Source organism: Sapajus apella, unplaced genomic scaffold, assembly GCF_009761245.1.
Source record: "Sapajus apella isolate SASKATOON/1434 unplaced genomic scaffold, GSC_monkey_1.0 scaffold17, whole genome shotgun sequence".
Lineage (NCBI taxonomy): Eukaryota > Metazoa > Chordata > Mammalia > Primates > Cebidae > Sapajus > Sapajus apella.
Genome location: NW_022436957.1, coordinates 23,389,081 through 23,399,370, shown reverse-complemented (window position 1 = coordinate 23,399,370; position 10,290 = coordinate 23,389,081). Strand labels below are relative to the sequence as shown.

Below are 10,290 nucleotides of genomic sequence, written 5' to 3'. Positions count from 1 at the left end.
GTGGGCTATGATTGCACTACTGCACTCTAGCCTGGGTAACAGAACAAGACTGTCTAAGAAAAAAAGAAAAGATCATCAATCACAAATCACCAAAACAGATAAAATTATAATGGAAATTTGAACTATGGCAAGGATTACCAAAATGTGGTGTGGAAACATAAAGTGACCACATGCTGTTGGAAAAATGGTGCTGATAGATTTGGTTATTGCAGAGTTGCCACAAACCTTCAATTTGTAAAAAAAAAAAAAAGCAATATTTGTAAAGCACAATAATTGCAAAGCACAATAAATGAAGTGCAATAAAACAAAATATACCTCTACCACATGAGCTTCATTGAGAGGGAGACAGCACAAGAGAGACAGCGAGGGAGAGAGGAAGACAAGGAGGATGACAAAGAGGAAGTTGCCCCCAGCCAGGACTAGGACGAGTTGTAGAGGCTGCGTTCTCCATCTCTAGGGTCACACTGAGGCCTGAGCGCTCCTGCAGCAAAGCAAGCCTTTCCAAATAATGTCTCTGTGACACCAGAGGACTTTCTTTTCTTCCAGGCAGGTTTGGATTTGGGGTGGATTTTAGTTTTGTTTCCCTCCTCTCTACTTTTTAAATGGTGTTTTTATCTTTAATTTACTTTCAGCCCTCACCCCTGGTTGTCATCTTTCTTGATCAACATCTTTTCCTGATTCCGTCCCCTTCTTTCCCCAGATCTCTTAGCTACCCTCAAACCCAGAGAGCAGCAGTGTGGACAGGAAGTTGCAGGCCTGAGACTCAATCTGCTCTCCTTCCTGGAGGCTGGATCAGGCCAGGAGAAGGAGATGGTGTTTCTCCAGCCCCCCAGTACTGAGGAAGAATGGGGTTCATACCATTTCACCCTTCCCTTTCTTTCCTGCTCCCAGGACTGGGCCACTTCTGAGTCAGTGGACCCTAGCTCAGCTCACACTGAGAATGTAAGAATGTGTGTGCGTGTGTGTGTGTGTGTGTGTGTGTGTGTGTGTGTGTGTGTGTGTGTGAAGTTCAACTTCTCCCTTTAGGGACCTATAATTCCTTCTGATGGCAAATGTCCAAGTCCAAGTAACCAGGGGTTTACTCAGTCCAAAGCATGCTGGGGAGGTCGCATCAATCAGGGTTCCATCAGAGAAACAAACACTCCAACTGAACAATATAAGATGATGCACATATAGGGGGTGATACACATATACGAAGAGACTTAAATAGAGTCCACGCCTCATTAAAATGTGGAAGCCGGTTAATCAGTCTCAGCAAGGCTTTTGTCTTTGCATCAGATGCTGAAACCCAAGGTCAGCAGGGAAGTCAGGAAGAAGAGATGATGCAAAGTAGAGGAAACAAGGGTAAATGGAATCCATTAGAAATATCTGGAGCTCACAAGGACTGTCTGGGACCCATGTTGATCTTTCACTGCCTTCAAACCTCCAATTTCAATATCATCAATGCCCTACAAAAACAAAAAGTGGTATTCTTTTTTATGGAGCTGGTGAAGAAGAAGGAAGATATGAGGGAGAACTGGAGCAGGTGTGGGCCCAGATGCTGCCCCACACCAACAAGGTAAGCCAGGATATAAGCAAAAATGTTCATGAGCTGCAGCAGCACCTTTCTAAGTATAAAGCATAAAATAAACGTGGCTAATACTTTACCTTTGCCTCCCAAATCTTTTACCAAATGCCTCTTGTATCACAAGCAATCTCGGAACCATTCAGGGAACTTGGAGTAAAGTTTTAGTTTAACTAAGTGAGCAGAATATAAATCCCCCACGCAGGCAGAACTTCCAAACAGCAGGTGGAAAAATAACTGCATAATTTATCTGCTTTCACTTTTGCTCACACTGACACCGGGTGTCACTTGAAATCCCAAATGATTTTTTTAATATTTTGTTAATATTATTGTTGGTTTACATCCCATGAAGTTATACAGGGGCCCCAAACTTGGAATTCTAGTTTATAACTCTCTTCATATGCCTATAAATTCTCTTTTGGGACTCTTAAGATCCTTTCCTGACAGCAGAGCTTGGTAGGGGCTTCTTGAGGCTCCCAGACCCCAGGGCAGTTGTCCCTAGCTTTGGATCTCAGTGAACACAAACTTCAGTCAAGTTGTGTTCCATCCTAAATTCTAATCTCATTATGCAAATTACATTTTCCCAAAGAAACAGAGATAATGCTTATCTGAAGAAGTATTACCAAAGAAAAGCCATTGTCAGGACACAGGATGTTTCATTACATCCTTCTTTTCCAAGAAAAGATGGCAAAGAATGGTGCGGTATAGTTCACGGGTGCTGGGGGAAAGGTGATCTTCTAAATTCATTCCATACAAATAACACATACAAAATAAAGATGAATATTTTTATTGGTCAGTAATTGGACATGCAGTATCCTTATTTAATTTATATTAAATAAGGCTTAAAAGAATTTTTAAAGCAATTTAAGCAGTAAAGAGAATTTTAAGCAATGTGAGGATGTCAAATAGGATTTTTTCTACCAATTACACCAAATGGTTATGTGTAAGCATAAACAATTTTTACGGCAACTTGTTCTTAAAAGTTAATTAAAATGTATTTTCAAATATGAGAGATTTTTATACCAGTAGCTGGCATTTATAGGAAATGGCTGTTCCAGGAGGACTTCCTGGAAGGTAACCCTTTGGGAATTCCCAATCTTAAAACTTCAAGAACACTTAATGCACAGAGTAAATGATGTCATGTGATCAAACTTAATTTAGATCTTACCAGCTACATTGTACTCAAATTTTTCAAAATTATTAACATATGGATTCATAAAATGTAGATAGTCTCATGTTATTTATTCTGAGGGGATGAATTATCTGACTAGAAATTAATCTACACGCTACTCCTCATCTTTTCCCTCTCTGAGTGTGTGTAGCCAAGTGTCAGCATCAATAGAGAAAAACTATAGTTTGTCTTATTTTACTTCTAAAGAAGAAACATATTTTTGAAATTTTCAGGTCAACTGAAGAACTTGATCTTCAGAAAAAATTGTTGAAGATGAAAAAAAGTTAAAAGGTAATCGTTTTCAGAATGTCAGAATTGAGTAGATGCATCTAATAAGGCTATTAATTTTTTTCAACAAAATTAGGAAATTTTAGATGTCAACTATTAGGGAACAAAGGAAAAGAGGCATAAGTAAGTTGTGTATGCACTCATGTAAGAATAAGCGGTAACAAAAGAGGCATAAGGAAACCATGAGGAAAGAAATGAGAAAGAAAGAATGTGTGGAAGGAAGAAAGGAGAGAGGAAAGAATGGAATAGATGGTTTTCAGTATACATTGTGGAAAATAGAAGGCAAAAAGCAAATCTATTAATCTACTGCATTTTAAAATCCAGTGTACTTAGGTGGCATCTAGCTGGACTGGGTGTGAGGCCTTTGGGATGGTATGCATGGCACTCAGTGTTGGCCCTCCTCCTCGGATGTATCTGAGGTGCTGGAAGACTCATCCGATTCTTCTCCTGGGAATCTGGCTCTCCAGGCCGGGTGATGATCTCTCTGTGACAGGTGGCGCATGAGGAACCAAAGCATGTACTGGTCAAACAGGCCGGTATGGTACAAACTATCTTGATCTCGTTCCAACTTGTTCTTCTTAATCACATCCTTTAAGTCAGTAAGCTCAGTGGCAGCTTCAGCTGTGGGTGTCCAGATCTTGACATCATGATCTAGGCCGCTGGTTGCCAACATAGGTAGGTAAGGGTGGGGTTCAAGACAGTTTATTGTACCTTCTGTGTCCCCCTTCAACAACTGGATGATCTGGCAAGATGATTTTTCCCAAAAGAAGATGTGTCCACAATCACTACCGCTCACGACAAACTCACTTCTGGGACCATAGAAATTAACACCTTTGACGGTGGTATTATTTCGGTGTCCCTTAAATCTCTTTGCATATTGAGCACCATCACTGTGAGAGGAGTTAAAGAGGTAAATATCTTCATCATTGTAGCTGGCCAAGAGCTCCGTGCCATCGTGGCTGTACACAGTGCAGGTGATGCTTGTTGGGAAATTACAATTAACCAGATGACGAGGAGCGAATTTCTTGAGTACTCCATTGTTTTCTTTCTCATCAATTCTCCTCTGGTCATAAATCCTGACAAACTGATCTTGTCCAGCCACTGCAAATTGGTAGGTATTAGCAGGATTCACAGAGATTGTATACAGTCCCACTCTCTTCCCATTTTCTCTTGTTACCACAATTTTTGAAGCTGGCTGGTGTTGTCTGAGGTCAATGGTGAAGACAACGGCATCTTCACCTGAAGTGAGGAACTTATAAGGAGAGCCTGGCTCCAGAGCCAACTTGTGGGCAGCTCCCTTGTGCTGGGCCACACGCTTAGTACTCTCGAAATATGATGCATTAATTAGTTCTGCTACCCGTACCTGCCCATCACGGGCACACATGGCTAGGGTGGAATCAGCACAGTTAGGAAGGAACTTGGCCTGTAAGACATTATTTTTGTGGCCACTCTCAAAGTCCAATACTGGCTTCTGCTGCACCCAGTCCCACACTCTCACTCTTAGGTCATCACCACTACTGGCCAGCCGGGTGCCACGCTGGTTAAAGTGCACAGTATTGACACAACCCATATGTCCTTCAAGACGATATTGCAGGCGGAAACGCTGCACAAAGGCTCTTGCCCCACAGGCCTCATAGACAAAGCGGGTACTTGAACCCAGCTGCCGCTGGCGAAGAGCAGTAACGACCTGCCAGCGAGGTCGAGGCAGGGCAGATGTCTCTGAGGAAATCCACTCCTCCAGCACCCGATTCTCCTCTAACAAACACTGCTCATGGTTGGCACCACCGCATTGTGGACACATCTGAGCCTGTTCGTCTTCTTCCTCTTCTCCCTCCTCCTCTATTTCTTCCTCTTCCTCCTCTACTATCTCATCCTCTCTTAGTAAAGGGTAATAGAATAAGCTTCCACCACCCATGAAGAAACGCTCAAAGTCCTCCATGCTCTCAAGTTCGACATCTTCACTTGAACTTTCTTGGTTAGTGCTTCGATTTTCTGTGCTGGCATCGTTTGGGAAACCACCATCCCTGGTATCACCGTCATCTCTAGTCATTCTCATACTCACACATAAGGTCGCTATATCAATGTCCGAGGAGGCCTCCGCCGCTGCCGCTGCTCCAGACTGCTCCTCTGGACTGCTGAACAGGCTTTCAGTACCTAAGTCTTGTAAGCCGTCTGCGCTGCCCTCTTGGTGGGACATCTCGTAAGATGTTTGCTGTGGCCAATCCGGAACTGGAAAATCCAGCTCCTAAAATCTCAAGGAAGATAGTTGGCCTGCTGCTAGGACTGATGGTTGCTAAGGAAGTAAGTGCGTGGCTAAAAAGTGCCAATCTGATTGGCTAAAGGGAACAATAAAAGATTCTGCCAAAGCAGGTGTCAGTACCGGAGCCTGTGAGGGTCAGAAGGCTTCTTACCTGCTCACCTCCTCGCGGCATGCAGACTGCTCTAGTTTTTCCAGGCCCAGAGCCCCACCCCCATGGACATCTTACACTGTGAGTAGCTGCGGGTTTTTGAAGATTGAAATTTGCTGCACCTTGGAAAATGTTCTTATCAGAGAACCATGAGCAAAAGTGATCCTCCTTTGGCAAAATAGTTTTTAGAAGCCACTCAGTGTTTTGCTTGAAGATAATGTACTGTATGAAATGAAGATGTAGGCAAGAACAATGAAAAGGTTAACTAAGTGTCCCACAACTAGTGACTTTTTGACATACAAGAAATATCTTAAATTGAAAAGCTTGAGGGAAACCTTGAATGCTCTAACTGGTAGAATCGATATACAGTTACCAGGTAAACTATGATATGCATAGTTAATTGCATTTCAGATAAAAGATGAGTATTTTCTTTAGTACGAGTGGATCTCAAATATTACATTAGATATATTGCCAGTAAAATTTTATTCATTATTTATCTGAAATTCAAATTCAATATGATGTCCTCTATTTTTATTTGTTAAATCTGGCAGGCTCCTTTAGAGAGAAGAATTTAGACCTTCAATGTAATGAAGGCTGAAATCAACTGATCAATTGAAAATGGACATTGAAATGAGTGATTGCTTCACCTATTTGAGGTGGAAGTAGTACTTCCTTTTTTTTCCTTATTCCACCAGAGATTCTATATATTTATTCAGAGTTAATTCAATTTAAGATACTTAGGGAACACCAACACAATTTTATGAAAAAAATAAAGTATGTGATGTCAGAACTATGAAAATCTTTTGCATATTTCCCAAAATATGTTAGGGGCTTCTGTGGGACCTCTAGGGAACAGAAAACACCTCTACAGAGACAGTTAATTGGCATTACTGTGTTAATTTAATAGTTTCTCTCAATGAATTATCTAAGGTGATTTCAGTATATTTTCAAAGGGCTACAGTAAACTGCTGACTAAGAATGCCAGAATGAGGAAAACAAAAGATTCCCTCAGAGTAATTGCAAGGTAAATGCAAAATTGATTAAAAATAGAAGTATTCAGTTTTCTAAAGAAAGTGGATGGTTCCAAGGCCAATAGTAACAGAAAGATACGTAAAAGAGTATTCATAGCCACTTGTAAAGTCTAGCACAGCAAACTGAAAGCCACTGAAAAGCCCATCAAAAATAACATGGATAAATAATGAAATAATATAGAGAAGTGAGAATGAATAGACTAAAACTGAATACATGAGCATGGCTGAATCTTTAACACAATGATGAGTGAAAACACAATTAACAAGGATAGTCAATTATTTCAATTTTTGCAAGTCTATATTGTTTTCATATGAAATAACATCATTTAAAAAGGCAAGGAAGTAATTGATTCACAATTCAGGATAATGATTAACTTTCAAAAAGAGAAGAAGATTGAAATCTGAGAAAGATGCAACTTCAAAAATTTTGGGCAGTATTTATATCTTATCCTGAGATTAAGTGTCCAGTTATTATTTTTATTATTTATTGGTAGGCATATCCATTTTATGTGTATGATATATTGCTAATTCTTTAAAAGAATTCATGTGAATAAACAAGGGGTCTTGCTCAGCCATGGAACCCCAAAACAGGAAACCTAGAACATCAAACCCTAACATGCCCATAAAGGCATTTTCCAGGAAAGGAAGTATCTTAGTCCATTTTGCCTTGTTCTAAAGGAATATCTGAGGCTGGGTAAGTCAGAAGGAAAAGCGGTTTACCTGGTTAACAGATCGGCAGGGTGGATAAGAGGCATGGCACCAGGTTCTGCTTCCAGTGAGGAACTCAGGAAGCTTTTAATCATGGCAGAAGGAGAAGCGGAGCCAGAGTGCCATATGGTAAAAGAAGGAGCAGAAAAAGAGGAGGTTCAAAGCTCTTTTTAACAATCACATCTTATGAGAAGTAATACAGTGAGAAATTACTCATTACCTGGAGAGAAGGCACAAAGTCATTCATGAAGGATCTACCCCCATAATCCAAACACCTCCTACATGGCCCCACTTTTTTTATAGCTTTTAATTTTGCTTTTATTCAACTTAACATTAAAATATATTTATTTTAAACATCATATAAAGTGACTACCAACTAACTTGGGATATAGGTTCACCTCTCAGCATGATATTTTTTTAAGCAGTATTTCTTATAGGAATTTTATTGATTGTACAGTAGTTACAATAATGTCAGATATAATGATATATACAATTTAAAGGTGATAGGCCAGTTAAGAATTTATATAATATAAAAATATTCATATTAAAAGTTATCCAAGTGGACAGATACATGCAACAGGGAGAGCAGGTAACAGGAGCCCTTTTAATGATCAGTCAAAGGTCCAGATGCAGGAATTTTGTTTTCTCCTCCATTGTAGTAAATAACGTTCACTAACAGATACAGGTCTTCCAGATACATCTAAACGCACAGGAGTAAGTTGTGAACTGCTATCTATACAGTCTAAAGTGATGTAATTGTGATTGTCCTGTGATATTCCCAAGAAAATAGTAAATAGTGAACCCCATGCAAGGTAGTAGGAAGTATTAGTCTTTTATCATAGGTTGGACTTGAAAATGTTTAACTCCTGACATTAATATTTGTAAACAGGCCAGGCATGGTGGCTCATGTCTATCATCCCAGCACTTTGGGAGGCTGAGGTGGGCATATCATTTGAGATCAGGAATTTGAGACCATCTTGGTCAACATGGTGAAATCCCATCTCTACTAAAATACAAAAAATTAGCCAGGTGTAGTGACACACACCTGTAATTCCAGCTACTTGGGAAGCTGAGGTGTGAGGATTGCTTGAGCCTGGGAGGTGGAGGTTGCAGTGAGCTGAGATCATACCACTGCATTTCAGCCTGGGTGACAGAGTAAGACCCTGCCTCAAAAAATAAATAAAAATAATAATAATAAATAGTAAAAGCCAGGCACGGTGGCTCATGCCTGTAATTCCAGTACTCTGGGAGGCTGAGGCAAGTGGATCGCTTGAGGTCAGGAGTTCGAGACCAACCTGGCCAACATGACGAAATCCCATCTCTACTAAAAATACAAAAATTAGCCAAGCATGGTGGCATAACGTGGTCCCAGCTACTTGGGAGGCTGAAGCACAAAAATCGCTTGAACTTGGGAGGCAGAGGTTGCAGTGAGCCAAGATCATGCCACTGCACTCCAGGCAGGGTGACAGAGTGAGACTCTGTCTCGAAGAACGAACAAACAAAATATTTGTAAACAGCATATGTCCCTTTTTGCTATGTTTTCTCCAAAACTGACATGGATTTAGAGTGGAAGAATTCTGATGGTTGTTTGATCTAACAGTGAACTACTGAACTACTGTTTAAAATATGAGAACCTTTCAAAAAAATTAGCCAGGTGTGAAGGCACGTGCCTGTAGTCCCAGCTACTCGGGAGGCTGAGACAAGCCTATCTCATTCCTTGGGCCTGGGAGATTGAGGCTGCAGTGAGTCATGTTTGTGCCACTGCACCTCTGCTTGGGTCATGGAGTAAGACTCTATCTCAGTAAATAAAATAAAATGAAATAAAAATAAAGTGTGAGAACCTTTTCATACTATTTAGTTACACACCTTAAAAAATGGGGATCATCCATAGCTTTAAGCCAAAAGGTAGAAGGGAGTGCATCTGAACTTTTATGCTTTTAGTTTTACTGTTCTGTGGTTTCTATGGCTGTCCTAAAGAATGACACTGGTACATTGCTTTTCTTTACCAACGCAGACACCTAGTTTGAGCACTTAGATCAGACAAAACCCAAAATAGAAGAAATGCCACTCTTTTTGTCTGGGATCTTTTAAGAAACTAGACTAAAATTATGAATTATTAAAATTTCCTATTGAATGGTGGTGTTTTTATGTATGTAACGATACAGAGAACAAATCAAATAGCTGCCTAAAACTTGCAAGAGCATGGATTTTTGGTATACTTCTATTAGGAATCAAGAACCTCGAGCAGCAGTTCACAGTCAGAGTTGTTTTCTTCCTTTCCTCCTTTCGTTTCCCTTCCCTTTCCCTTTCCCTTCCCTTCTCTTTGCTTTTTCCTTTCCTTTCCTTTCTCCTTTCATTTCCTTTTTCCTTTCCTTTCTCCTTTCCTTTCCTTCATCTTTTCCTTTTTCCTTTCCGCTTCCCTCCCCTTCTCTTCCCTCCCCTCCCTTCCCCTTCCTTCCCCTCCCCTTCCCTTCTTCTCTCTCTCTTTCTCTCTTTCTTTCATCTCGCTCTGTGGCCCAGGCTGGAGTGCAGTGGTGCAATCTCAGCTCAGGCTGCAGTGCAGTGGCACGATCTTGGCTCACTGCTACCTCTGCCTCCCGGGTTCAAGTTATTCTCCTGCCTCAGTCTCCTGAGTAGCTGGGACAACAGGCGTGTGCCACCACACCTGGCTAATGTTTGTATTTTTTAAATTAAATTTATTTATTTTACTTTAGGTGCATATTATATCTGGCATTTCTCCCCTATGTTATCCCTCTCCACCCTCTGCTCCCTCCCCGCCTGCTGTCTCTCCTCTACCCCCCCCAACTTTCCCCAGTGTGGGATGCTCCCCTCCCTGAGTCCACCTGTTCCCATTGTTCAACACCCACCTATGAGTGAGAACATATGGTGTTTGGCTTTCTGTTCTTGTGTCAGTTTGCTGAGAATGATGGTTTCCAGATTCATCCAAGTCCCTACAAAGGACACAAATGCATTGATTTTTATGGCTGTGTAGTTTTCCATGGTGTATATGTACCACATTTTCTTTGTCCAGTCTATCATTGATGGGCATTTGGGTTGGTTCCAGGTCTTTGCTATTGTACACAGTGCTGCAATGAACATATGTGTGCATGTGTCTTTACA

General features: G+C 40.9%; 1 protein-coding gene across 1 annotated transcript; it reads right to left on the bottom strand.

The window, feature by feature from the left end:
- Positions 1-3,408: 3,408 nt before the first annotated feature.
- LOC116556551 (DDB1- and CUL4-associated factor 8-like protein 2) lies at positions 3,409-5,220 on the bottom strand. The gene has a single exon (XM_032285824.1). It carries the CDS (start codon positions 5,218-5,220, stop codon positions 3,409-3,411), a length of 1,812 nt encoding a protein of 603 aa, XP_032141715.1.
- Between the last annotated feature and the right edge of the window lie 5,070 nt (positions 5,221-10,290).

Bases quoted from the DNA above. Each gene is read 5' to 3' on its own strand.
- LOC116556551 (XM_032285824.1), bottom strand. From the start codon at position 5,220: ATGTCCCACCAAGAGGGCAGCGCAGACGGCTTACAAGACTTAGGTACT.